The sequence below is a fragment of the Mobula hypostoma genome, chromosome 4, assembly GCF_963921235.1.
Source record: "Mobula hypostoma chromosome 4, sMobHyp1.1, whole genome shotgun sequence".
In the NCBI taxonomy this organism is placed as follows: domain Eukaryota; kingdom Metazoa; phylum Chordata; class Chondrichthyes; order Myliobatiformes; family Myliobatidae; genus Mobula; species Mobula hypostoma.
The window spans coordinates 201,375,627-201,389,200 of record NC_086100.1 but is presented as its reverse complement, the minus strand read 5'-3'; the positions used below and the strand labels follow the sequence as shown (position 1 = coordinate 201,389,200).

Below are 13,574 nucleotides of genomic sequence, written 5' to 3'. Positions count from 1 at the left end.
GTAAACATGGGAATACAATATACTGTAAGGACACAATACAGTCTGCTGAACATGGGACTGTAATTGTTGTAGAGATGCAATACGGCTAACATGAGAATGCAATATACCGTAGGGATGGAATACAGTCCGGTGAACATGGGAATGCAATATTCTGTAAGGATACAATGCGCTTCAGCAAATATGGGAATGCAATATGCTGTGGTGATACCATATAGTCTGGTGAACATGGGAATGCAATGTACTGTAGGGGTATATTACAGCAGACATGGGAGTACAATATATTGTCGGACACAATACAGTCTGATGATCATGGAAATGCAATATTGTAGGGATAAAACACGGTGAACATGGGAATGCAATACACTGTAAGGATTCAACACGGTCCAGCGAATCTGAGAATGCAATATTCTGCAGAGATACAAAACAGTCCGGTGAACATGGGAATGCAATATACTATAGGGATGCAATTCCATCCAGTGAATATGAGAATACTGTAGGGATACAATACGGTTTGGCAAATATGGGACTGCAATATTCCATAGGGATACAGTATGATTTGGCGAACATGGAAATGCAATATTCTGTAGGGATACAATATGATCTGGCGAACATGGGAATGCAATATTCCATAGGGATACAATTCGGTCCAGCAAACAATGGAATGTATGTAGGAATAGAATAGAACTAACATGGGAATACATTATACTGTTGGATACCATACGGTCCGGCGATTATGGGAACGCAATAATGTAGGGATACAATAAGGACCAGGAAACATGGGATTGCAATATTGTGTAGTGATAAAATACGGTGAACATGAGAAAGCAAATTACTGCGAGGAGAGAATACGGTCTGGTGAATATGGGGATGCAATATACATTAGGGATTCAATATGGCAAATATAGGAATACAATATACTTTAGAGATAGAATACGGTCTGACAAACGTGGGACTGCAAAATGCTGTAGGGATACAATACGATGCAGCGAACATGGTAATGCAGTATTCTGTAGGGATATAATATGGTCACGCAAACATGGAAATGCCATACTGTAGGGATACAATAAGACAAACATGGGAATGCTATACACTCTAGGGATTCAATACCAGCGAGTCTAGGAATAGAATATTTTGTAGGGATACAATACAGTCTGGTGAACATGGGAATGCAATACACTGTACCGATAGAATAGATGAACATGAAAAATATAACATATTGTACGGATACATTAGGATCTAGTGAAGCTGGGAATGCAATATTCTGTAGGGATACAATACGATCCCGTAAATATGGGAATGCAATAATTTGTAGGGATACAATATGGTCCAGCGAACATGGGAGTGCAATATGTCTGTTAGGTTACAGCTGTAGAAACATGAATCTCAAGTGAACACAGGGGCGAGTCGTGGGGAGTGGTGACAAGTGATGACTGGTTCTGGATCAGTGGTTTGAGTTGGCGTTAATGGATCAGTCCACTCATTTCAGCAACACATATCAGTGGTATGCGTATAGAAGTAGAGCAGTCGGTGGGCTTGAGGGTAGTTCTTTGAGGCCTCACCAAAAGGCTGTTCATACATGGCACCGCGGATTTTGCAGAGTGAGAGCTGTGCTGCAGAGAGAGGAGCCTGTGCACATCTAGATAAGTATTTTAATGCTTATTATTCTGTCCTAGTAAACAAAGTTTTGTAGTTCTACATAGATAATTGGAGTCCACGTTGTTCTGTCTTACCAAGCCTGAATGAGAAGCTTTAGCAGTAATGTAACACCGTCAATACTGCTTGTCCTGCTCTTCCAGCAGACTGTACTGCTTTGATTCCAGCAGCCGCAGTCTTGTGTGTGCAGTGCACTAAAAAGACCCTTTTCCTTATGATTCTGGACTATACCCATCAGCAGGTGTATCAATGATTTGCAAATCACCTGCAATCAATCTACCCAGATGAAAAAAACAATGTAGAATGCTTACCCGAAGTGGGTGTGGAGTATGTTCAGAAAATAGGTGTTTGCTATTGCTCTTCATCTCCTTTAACTTCAGATGCTTAGGTCCAAACAGCAGGTGGTAACCACGTCCATCTCGCTCAACATGCTCAATAACATAACTCTCGTTACTCAGCATAATTAGGCCGCTGACAAGAAAACAAAATGACCGTTAGATGTGGTTTGAACATTGATAAGAATAATGCTTACGAGTCTAGTTCTGATATTGTGTTCCTACGAAGACGTCCAAGTTATAGGAAGCACCAAAAGGTCATATGACGGCTCAGTCAGCTCTCCATCACCTCAGTCCTGAGTTAAATACAGCACAGAAACAGCCCTTTGGCCTATCTAGTCCATGTCGAACCATTTAAACTGCCTCCTGCCATCGACCTGCACAGGGATCATAGCCCGCCACACCCCTATTGTCCGTGTACCTATCCAAACCTCTCTTAAACGTTGAAATTGAGCTCACGTGCACTGGCAGCTCACTCCATACTCTCACAACCCTCTGAGTGAACAAGTTTCCCCTCCTGTTCCCTTTAAACTTTTCGCCTTTCACCCTTAACCCATGACCTCCAGCTGTAGCCCAACCAAAAACAGTGGAAAAAACCTGCTTCCATTTATACCTCTCAAAAATTTACATCCTCTATCAAATCTCCTCTCAGTCTGCTACTTTCTAAGGAATAAAGTCCTAACCTGTTCAATCTTTCCATATACATAAATCAGGTCATCCAGACTTGGCAACATCCAAGTAAATCTTCTCTGTATTCTTTCAAGCTTATTTAGATCTTTCCAAAGTTTCAAACTTTGAACACATTGCTGGGCGGCATCTCCAGTGCCCCAAACGAGTCACTGGGTGGTGTGGTCCAGGCTGGAGCCTTTCACTGCAGCGGTGCCCAGGTCCTAGTGTGAAATACGACACACTGTTTGGACAATTTAAACACCGGCCCAGGTGTTGGGATTGGAGACGAGAGTTGATTTTGCTTGCTCTCCCATGATGTTCACTCCTCTCTCTCCATGGCACCGACTGCCCGCTAATCTGATGTACTGTTATTGATGCTTTGGGCCTACTCTTGGCAGCTCCAGGGCTTGGACCTAAGGACTCATTTTCATTCAGAATGTTCATGCTCACTGCTATTGTTTGCATGATTTGTGTTTTCCCCCCTTTCTCTGCCAATTGAGTATTGGTCTCTATCTTAATTTTTTTATTAGGTTCTTTCAGGTTTCTTGCTTTTTGGCTGCCTGAAAGCACACAAATCTCAAGGTTGTATAATTTATACATTCTTTGATAATAAATGCTTTGAAACTATAGACATTTTGAACCTGTGATGCCACTTTCAAAGAGTTATGGACCTGTATTCCCAAATCCCTTTGCTCTATCGCACTCTTTAGTGCCCTATCATTCACTGTGCAAGACCTACCCCGACTGGTCCTACCGAGGTGCAACATCTCACACTTCACTGCATTAAATTCCGTCAGCCATTTGTCAGCCCATTTTTCTAGCTGGTCCAGATCCCACTGCAAGCTCTGATAGTCTTTCTTGCTGTCCACTACATCCCCAGTCTTGGTGTCATCTTCAAACTTGCTGATCCAGTTAACCACATTGCCATCCAGATCGATATAGATGACAAACAACAACAGACCCAGCACCGATTCCTGTGGCACTCCACTAATCACAGGCCTCCAGTTAGAAAGGCAGCCATCTGCTACCACTCTCTGGCTTCTTTTACAAAGCCAACATCTAATCCAGCTAACTAACTCACCTTGAATGCCAGCGACTGAACCTTCTTGACCAAACTCCCATGTGGCACCTTGTCAAATGTCTTACTAAAGTCCATGTGGACAACATCCACTGCCTTGCCTTCAACTTCCCAGATAACTTTCTTGAAAAACTATAAGATCGGTTAGACTTGATCTACCACGTACAAAGCCATGCTGACTATCCTTAATCAGTCCATGTCTAACCAAATACTCATATATCCGGTCCCTTAGAATACCTTTCAATAACTTTCCCACTACTAATGTAAGGTTCACTGGCCTATAATTTTCCGGTTTATTTTCAGAGCCTTTCTTAAACAGCAGAAGAACATTGGCTATCCGGCAATCTGCCAACACCTCACCAGTCCCTAAGGATGATTTAAATATCTCTACTGGGGCCCCAGTGATTTCTGTACTTGCCTCCCACAGGGTCTGAGGGAACACCTTGCCAGGCCCCAGGGATATCCACTCCAATTTGCCTCAAAACAGCAAACACCTCCTCCTCTGTAATCTGCAGAGTCCATGAAGTTGATGCTGTTTTGCCTTTCTTCTATAGGCTCTGTGTCTGTCTCCTGAGTAAATACAGACCCAAAAAAAATCAAGATCTCCCCTATCTCTTTTGGCTCTGAATTGCCATTCTGATCTTCCATAGGACCAATTTTGTTCACTGCAATCCTTTTACTCTTAACAGGTATAGTTTAATTTCAGTACGATAAGCGTTTGAGGGTGGTGCAGACTTCATGAGGCAATAGAGTTTCAAAAGCAGGATAATACTTACCTGAGTCCTGAACATATATTTGCTGCAACTTGGGATCCAAGGAGTCCTCTTACCATCCCTTCATAGAAACAGTGAGTCTGGAGAGAAGACAGTGATGTTTGGGAAAAAAGAAAGTTAATGCCAATCTTTCTCACTTTGTTCATGCCAAACAAATGAAAAAGGACAAAAGGCATTGAGCTAAAATGTGAAATTTTCTGACTTTTTCAAGGAGCAGATCACATCTAAGGAGCCTGATTGAATTCTCTAGGCATGTGACAAAGCACAGTGATGATGAAAGCAGAGCAACTGATGAGTTGTATATGGGTTTTAGTACGGTGTTTGATAAGATTCCCCATGGAAGGCTTATTAAGAAAGTCAGGAGGCATGGGATCCAGTGAAGCTTGTGGAGGAACAGAGGGATCTTGGGCCCTATGTCCACAAATTCATCAAAGTTGCTGCAGAAGTTGGTAAAATTATTAAGGTATATTGTGTTTGACCTTTATTTGTCAAGGGACTGAGTTCAAGAGCTACGAGGTAATGTTGCAACTCCCATTCTTGGGAGTTTGGATTGTTGCAAACCTACCCCCTCCCTTTCCCTTCGTGCCTTGAAAAGAGGACCTCTGCTTTGCTTCGGGCTGTATCAAACTTCCAAACAGTATCTGCTCCATGCAGTGCACAGGGGTTCAGGGAGAGAGCTCATCAATATGCTGCCACTGATGTCCCTTTGTGGCGAATAAGTAACCAATGAAATTTCCTCTGAGAAGAAGCTACTGTTTTCTTCAGGACTTTAAACATTTAAAACAATGTAAATCAGTAGGCACAGGGGTTAGGAATTTCCTCACATTTGCTGGTCTTAACTATTTGATGTACTATCAAAGTAGCTTATAGTTTCAAAATTTGATCTCACAAAGGAATGCAACATTCAATGTTATCTTTATGTAATGTGTCATCTCACCAAAGTGCTGCTTTGTTCTGTCATCAGTGTTCCATTTGCACCATAATATGACACCTGAAGCCTTTCTGGTATCAGGAAGCTGCAAGAAACACAGGAGTTTTATGGAAGCAAGCTCTTCAGCTCTTCAGCTCTGTGGAGCACTTGAACCATTTCTCTTTGCTTAGGTTTTCTTCACTACAATAAAAGACAGTTAAGCCTGTCTCCACAAAATATTTCATATACTTAACAAAGAGGAAAATCTGCAGATGTAGGAAATTCAATCAACACACACAAAATATTGGAGGAACTCAGCAGCCAGGCAACATCTATGGAAAAGAGTACAATTGATATTTTGGGCTGAGACCCTTCATTTTCTTCTTCACAGATGATGCCTGGCTGGGTGAGTTTCTCCAGCATTTTGTGTGTGTTGTTCATATACTTAACAGGTATAAAAGCTACACCAGTATGGAGCTAATTTACCTAAATCAGACACAGCTAAAATCTGATTTTTATTCTTCTTTTTTCATTGTAGGTTTTCACAAAAATAAAGAATGTGAGGCATTTTATATATAAAAAAACCATAACAACTCATTTATCTTACTCCGGACACTGAACACAAAGCATGGTAAAGGTACTTTACATAATATGTCACCACGTCAGACCAGCCTCTTAAAGTGAACCCTAACTCAATCTCGCTGGTTGTGAATTATGTATGTTTCCACCAATTACATTACCACATTACCCTACACAGGGCCCTCCCAGAATTTACTAAAAACAGCATTGTGAGCCTTTCTGGAGCTTGGAGGAGCTGCCCAGCTCAGGTCCTGTGTTCTATGGTGGAGGAACAGCAGGTGCCTCTGGCTTATCCAGAGAGTGTTGACTCATGGTCATGTTGTGACAGCAGGGAATGGTAGCAGAATCCACCAAATCTTGGTGGGCCGGTTGAAGGAGGTCTACCGAAATATTCAGGTTTACCCTCTTATCTATGACAAAAGCCTTTTCTCTCCGTTCCAAAACACAGAACAAGCCATCATAAGAGGGCCTAAGGGGATGTTGGTGTGCATCATGGTGGATGAAAACAAATGATCTGGAGTCTAAGAACCCAAGAGTGTTGTATAAGAGCATCAGAAGCAGGAGCAGGAGTCGGCCATCTGGCCCATTGAGCCTGCTCCACCATTCAATAAGATCATGGCCGATTTGGCTGTGGACTCGCCTCCACCTACCTGCCTTTTCCCCATAACCTTTAATACTGAGATAGTCTCCACTGCTTCATTGGGTAGAGAATTCCACAGATTCACCACTCTCTGGGAAAAGCAGTTCCTCCTTATCTCTGTCCAAAATCTACTCCCCCGAATCTTAAAGCTATGTCCTCCAGTTCTAGTGGAAACAACTTTCCTGCCTCTATCTTATCTATCCCTTTCATAATTTTATATGATTCCAAAAGACCTCCTCTCATTCTTCTGAATTCCAGCAAGTACAGTCCCAGGAGATTCAATCTCTCCTCATAGTCTAACCCTGTCATCTCTGAAGTCAACCTGGTGAACATCCTCTGCACCGCCTCCAAAGCCAGTATTTCCTTCAAGTAAGGAGGATCTTAAATTCAATCCCTCTAGCAATGAAGGACAACATTCCATTTGCTTCTTGATAGCTTGCTGCACCTGCAAACCGACATTTGGTGATTCATGCACAAGCACTCCCAAGTCCCTCTGCACAGCAGCATGCAGCAGTTCTTCATTTAAATGGGGTGTTAGCTTTCATAAATAATCTGCTCTTCCATTTTCCTTCCAAAGTGGATGACCTCACATTTACTAACATTCTACACCATCTGCCAGACCCTTGCCTCACTTAACTCCAGGACGGATTCCTGTCACAGTATGTGGACAGGCCGACTAGGGAGAATGCCATGCGAGATCTAGTACTAGGTAATGATCTGGGTCAGGTCACAGATCTCTCAGTGGGTGAGCATCTGGGGGACAGTGACCACTGCTCCCTGGCCTTTAGCATTATCATGGAAAAGGATAGAATCAGAGAGGACAGGAAAAATTTTAATTGGGGAAGGGCAAATTATAAGGCTATAACGCTAGAACTTGCGGGTGTGAATTGGGATGATGTTTTTGCAGGGAAATGTACTATGAACATGTAGTTGATGCTTAGGGATCTCTTGCAGGATGTTAGGGATAAATTTGTCCCGATGAGGAAGATAAAGAATGGTAGGGTGAAGGAACCATGGAAGACAAGTGAGGTGGAAAATCTAGTCAGGTGGAAGAAGGCAGCATACATGAGGTTTAGGAAACAAGGATCAGATGGGTCTATTGAGGAATATAGGGAAGCAAGAAAGGAGCTTAGGAATGGGCTGAGAAGAGCAAGAAGGGGGCATGAGAAGGCCTTGGCGAGTAGGGTAAAGGAAAACCCCAAGGCATTCTTCAATTATGTGAAGAAAAAAAGGATGACAGGAGTGAAGGTAGGACCGATTAGAGATAAAGGTGGGAAGATGTGCCTGGAGGCTGTGGAGGTGAGCGAGGTCCTCAATGAATACTTCTCTTTGGTATTCACCAATGAGAGCGAACTTGATGATGGTGTGGACAATATGAGTGAGGTTGATGTTCTGGAGCATGTTGATATTAAGGGAGAGGAAGTGTTGGAGTTGATAAAATACATTAGGATGGATAAGTCCCCGGGGCCTGACGGAATATTCCCCAGGCTGCTCCACGAGGTGAGGGAAGAGATTGCTGAGCCTCTGGCGAGGATCCTTATGTCCTCGTTGTCCACGGGAAAGGTACCGGAGGATTGGAGTGGGGCGAATGTTGTCCCCTTGTTCAAAAAAGGTAGTAGGGATAGTCCGGGTAATTATAGACCAGTGAGCCTTACGTCTGTGGTGGGAAAGCTGTTGGAAAAGATTCTTAGAGACAGGATCTCTGGGCATTTAGAGAATCATGGTCTGATCAGGGACAGTCAGCATGGCTTTGTGAAGGGCAGATCGTGTCTAACAAGCCTGATAGAGTTCTTTGAGGAGGTGACCAGGCATATAGATGAGGGTAGTGCAGTGGATGTGATCTATATGGATTTTAGTAAGGCATTTGACAAGGTTCCACACGGTAGGCTTATTCAGAAAGTCAGAAGGCATGGGATCCAGGGGAGTTTGGCCAGGTGGATTCAAAATTGGCTTGCCTGCAGAAGGCAGAGGGTAGTGGTGGAGGGAGTACATTCAGATTGGAGGATTGTGACTAATGGTGTCCCACAAGGATCTGTTCTGGGACCTCTACTTTTTGTGATTTTTATTAACGACCTGGATGTGGGGGTAGAAGGGTAGGTTGGCAAGTTTGCAGACGACATAAAGGTTGGTGGTCTTGTAGATAGTGTAGAGGATTGTCGAAGATTGCAGAGAGACATTGATAGGATGCAGAAGTGGGCTGAGAAGTGGCAGATGGAGTTCAACCCGGAGAAGTCTGACGTGGTACACTTTGGAAGGACAAACTCCAAGGCAGAGTACAAAGTAAATGGCAGGATACTTGGTAGTGTGGAGGAGCAGAGGGATCTGGGGGTACATGTCCACAGATCCCTGAAAGTTGCCTCACAGGTGGATAGGGTAGTTAAGAAAGCTTATGGGGTGTTATCTTTCATAAGTCAAGGGATAGTGTTTAAGAGTCGCGATGTAATGATGCAGTTCTATAAAACTCTGGTTAGGCCATGCTTGGAATACTGTATCGAGTTCTGGTTGCCTCACTATAGGAAGGATGTGGAAGCATTGGAAAGGGTACAGAGGAGATTTACCAGGATGTTGCCTGGTTTAGAGAGTATGCATTATGAACAGAGATTAAGGGAGCTAGGGCTTTACTCTTTGGAGAGGAGGAGGATGAGAGGAGACATGATAGAGGTGTACAAGATAATAAGAGAAATAGATAGAGTAGATAGCCAGCGCCTCTTCCCCAGGGCACCACTGCTCAGTACAAGAGGACATGGCTTTAAGGTAAGGGGTGGGAAGTTCAAGGGGGATATTAGAGGAAGGTTTTTTACTCAGAGAGTGGTTGGTGTGTGGAATGCGCTGCCTGAGTCAGTGGTGGAGGCAGATACACTAGTGAAGTTTAAGAGACTACTGGACAGGTATATGGAGGAATTTAAGTTGGGGTTTATATGGGAGGCAGGGTTTGAGGGTCAGCACAACATTGTGGGCCAAAGGGCCTGTACTGTGCTGTACTGCTCTACGTTGTATGTTCTTAACCTATCTATATCTCTCAGCACTCTCCATATCCTCTGCACAATTTGCTTTTCCACCCAATTTAGTATCATCAGCAAACATAGATACACTACTCTCAGTCCTCTCTTCCAGATCGTTAATGTATAACGTGAACAGTTGCAGGCCCAGCACTGACCCCTGTGGCACACCGCTCACCACTGATCGCCAACTAGAGTAAGACCCATGTATCCCAACTCGCTGCTTTCTATCAGTTAACCAATCCTCTATCCATGCTAATACATCACCCCCAATTCTATGCATCTTTATCTTATGGAAAAGTCTTTTATGCAGCACCGTATCGAACGCCTTATGGAAATCCAAATAAATAATGTCCGTCTGTTTTTCTCTATCCTTTGTGTTCATTATATCCTCAAAGAACTCCCGTAAGTTTGTCAAACAGGACCTGCCTTTGCTGAATCCATGCTGCATCTGCCTGATGGATCCATTTCTTTCCAGGCGCCTTGAAATTTCTTCTTTCATGATAGCTTCAAGCATTTTCCCGATCTCAGATGTTAGTTACCTGCCTTTTGCCTACATCCCTTTTTGAACAGCGGTGTGACATTTGCCAAATTCCAATCCACCAGGACCTGCCTAGTGTCTAGAAAATGTTGGTAAATTATCACCAAAGCTTCTACTATAACTTCTACCATTTTTTTCAGTACGCTGGGATGCATTCCATCAGGACCGGGGACTTATCTATCTTCAGGCCCAAAAGTTTGATCAGCATTCCCTCTTCAGTGATAGCTATTGTGTCAAGGTCCTCGCCTCCCATTGCATCCATAACATCTCTCATTGGCATGTCAGGCATGTCGTACACCATGAAGATCGACACAAACTAGTCATTCAAGCCTCTGTCATTTCCTCATTACCCAATATCAATTCCCCCTTCTCATCCTCCAAGGGACCTACATTCACTTTAGCCACTTTTCAGATTTATATAATTATAAAAACATTTACTATCTGCTTTTATATATTATGCTAGTTTATTTTCATAATCTAGCTTCCCTTCCTTTATTGCTTGCTTAGTGGTTCTTTGTTGCTTTTTAAAGTTTTCCCAGTCTTCTAGTTTCCCACTACTCTTGGCGACTTTGTATGCACCACAAGGCAACGTGCTCCTCCTATCATTTTGGATCTCTCCCTCCCCCTCCCACTTTCAAATCTCTTACTAACTCTTCCTTCAGTTAGTCCTGACGAAGGGTCTTGGCCCGAAACGTCAACTGTACCTCTTCCTAGAGATGCTGCCTGGCCTGCTGCGTTCACCAGCAACTTCGATGTGCTATCTTAGATCTGGTCCTGTGCAATGAGACGGGTAGAATTAGTGATCTTGTATTTAGGGATCATCTTGGAAAGAGTGATCACAGTATGATTGAGTATGCCATGATGAGAGGTGGAAGTAAGTGCAAAGGAATTGAATTTACTGAGAAGGGTGGAGCTCATTTGGAGCTGTTCTGAGGCCCAGAAAAACTCACGGGAGATAATCAAGCCAACACTCATCCATCAGGGAAGCACTCAAGAGTAGCCTTTAAGAAGAGGTGAAAGCGCTTGCATAGGCCAATGGACTGCCAGCGATATACTGTGATGTGACCATAAGACCATAAGACATAGGAGCAGAATTAGGCCATCTGGCCCATCGAATCTGCTCTACCATTCAACCATGGATGATCCTTTATTTTTCTCCTTCTCAACCCCAGTTCCCGGCCTTCTCCCCCGAACCTTTGATGCCATGTCCAATCAAGAACTTATCAATCTCTGCCTTAAGAACACCCAACGACCTGGCCTCCACAGCTGCATGTGGGAACAAATTCCACAAGTTCACCACCCTTTGGTTAAAGAAATTTCTCCGCATCTCTGTTTTGAAAGGACTCCCCTCTATCCTGAGGCTGTGCCTACTTGTCCAAGACCCTCCCACCATGGGAAACATCTTTTCCACATCTACTCTGGCTCGGCATTTCAATATTTGAGACTTCAATGAGATCCCCCCTCATCCTTCTGAATTCCAGTGAGTACAGACCAGGGCCATTCAAACGTTCCTCGTATGATAACCCTTTCATTCCTGGAATCATCCTTGTGAACCTCCTCTTGACCCTCTCCACTGCCACCACATCTTTTCTAAGATGAGGGGCCCAAAAATGTTCACAATACTTAAGGTAAGGCCTCACCAGTGCCTCATAAAGCCTCAGCGTCACGTCCCTGCTCCTGTATTCTAGACCACTTGAAAAGAATGCTAACATGGCATTTGCCTTCCTCACCACTGACTCAATCAGCAAGTTAACCTTCAGGGACTCCCAAGTCCCTCTGCATCTCAGATTCCTGGATTTTCTCCCCAGTTAGAAAATAGTCTGCACATTTATATCTACTACCAAAGTGTATAACCATGTATTTTCCAACATTGTATTTCATTTGCCACTCTCTTTTCCACTTTCCTAATCTGTCTAAGTCCTTCTGCATCCTACCTGTTTCCACAACACTACCTGCCCCTCCACCAATCTTCGTGTCATCTGCAAACTTGGCAAAAAAGCCAACAATTCCATCATCTACCTCCCTCTGTAATTGGATCCTCAACTTCCTAACTGGAAGACCACAGTCTGTGCGAATTGGTGATAACATATCCTTTTCGCTGATGATCAACACTGGTACACCTCTGGGGTGTGTGCTTAGCCCACTGCTCTACTCTGTATACATATGACTGTGTGACTAGGCATAGCTCAAATACCATCTATAAATTTGCTAACGATACACCATGGCTGGTAGAATCTCAGGTGGTGACGAGAGGCATACAGGAGTGAGATATGCCAACTAGTGGAGTGGTGCTGCAGCAACAGCCTGGCTCTCAACATCAATAAGACGAAAGAGCTGATTGTGGACTTCAGGAAGGGTAAGAAGAAGGAACACATACCAATCATCATAGTGGGATCAGAAGTGGAGAGAGTGAGCAGGTTCAAGTTCCTGGGTGTCAAGATTTCTGAGGATCTAACCTGGTCCCAACACATAAAGAAGGCAAGACAGCGGCTATACTTTATTAGGAGTTTGAAGCGATTTGGCATGTCAACAAATACGCTCAAAAACTTCTATAGTTGTACCATGGAGAACATTCTGACAGGCTGCATCACTGTCTGGTATGGAGGGGCTACTGCACAGGACCGAAAGAAGCTGCAGAAAGTTGTAAATCTAGTCAGCTCAATCTTGGGCACTACCCTACAAAGTACCCAGGACATCTTTAGGAAGCGGTGTCTCAGAAAGGGAGCGCCCGTTATTAAAGACCTCCAACACCCAGGGAATGCACTTTTCTCTCTATTACCGTCAGGGAGGAGATGGAGAAACCTGAAGACACACACTCAGCCAATCAGGAACAGCTTCGTCCTCTCTGCCATCTGATTCCTAAATGGACATTGCAGCTTTGGACACTACCTCACTTTTTAATATACAGTACTTTTGTTTTTGCACATTTTTAAATAACCTGTTCAATATATGTAATTGATTGACTTGTTTATTTATTATGTTTTATTTAATGCATTATTTTTTCTCTCTCTGCTAAATTATGTATTGCATTGAACTGCTGCTGCTAAGTTAACAAATTTCACGTCACATGCCGGTGATAATAAACCTGATTCTGACTCATATACATCATAAAAAGAAATGGTCCCAACATTGACATCTGTGGAACACCACTAGCCACTGGCATCCAACCAGAAAACGATCCTTTTATTCCCACTCGCTGCCTCCTACCAATCAGCCAATGCTCTAACCATGTTAGTAGCTTTCCTGTAATACCATGGACTCTTAACTTGGTAAGGATGGTGAGATTGTAGGGGTGGGACTGAGTGAGAGTTGGTGTAGAGCCACATCACCCCCTCTGCCTACTTTTCTATCCCTCCGATGCAATGTGTAACCTTTGACATTCAGCTCCCAACTACAA

The 13,574-nt window shown here is 43.5% G+C and overlaps 1 protein-coding gene across 1 annotated transcript in view; it reads right to left on the bottom strand.

Annotated features, from left to right (window-relative positions):
• The window catches only part of LOC134346011 (disintegrin and metalloproteinase domain-containing protein 8-like), a 55,829-nt gene that overhangs the window by 19,901 nt on the left and 22,354 nt on the right, over positions 1-13,574 (bottom strand). Inside the window, exons 4-6 of the mRNA XM_063047350.1 lie at positions 5,446-5,524; positions 4,512-4,588; positions 1,965-2,124 (exon numbers count right to left, since the gene is read on the bottom strand). Of these exons, the coding sequence (XP_062903420.1) occupies positions 1,965-2,124; positions 4,512-4,588; positions 5,446-5,524 (316 nt within the window). The remainder of the gene's footprint in view (positions 1-1,964; positions 2,125-4,511; positions 4,589-5,445; positions 5,525-13,574) is intronic.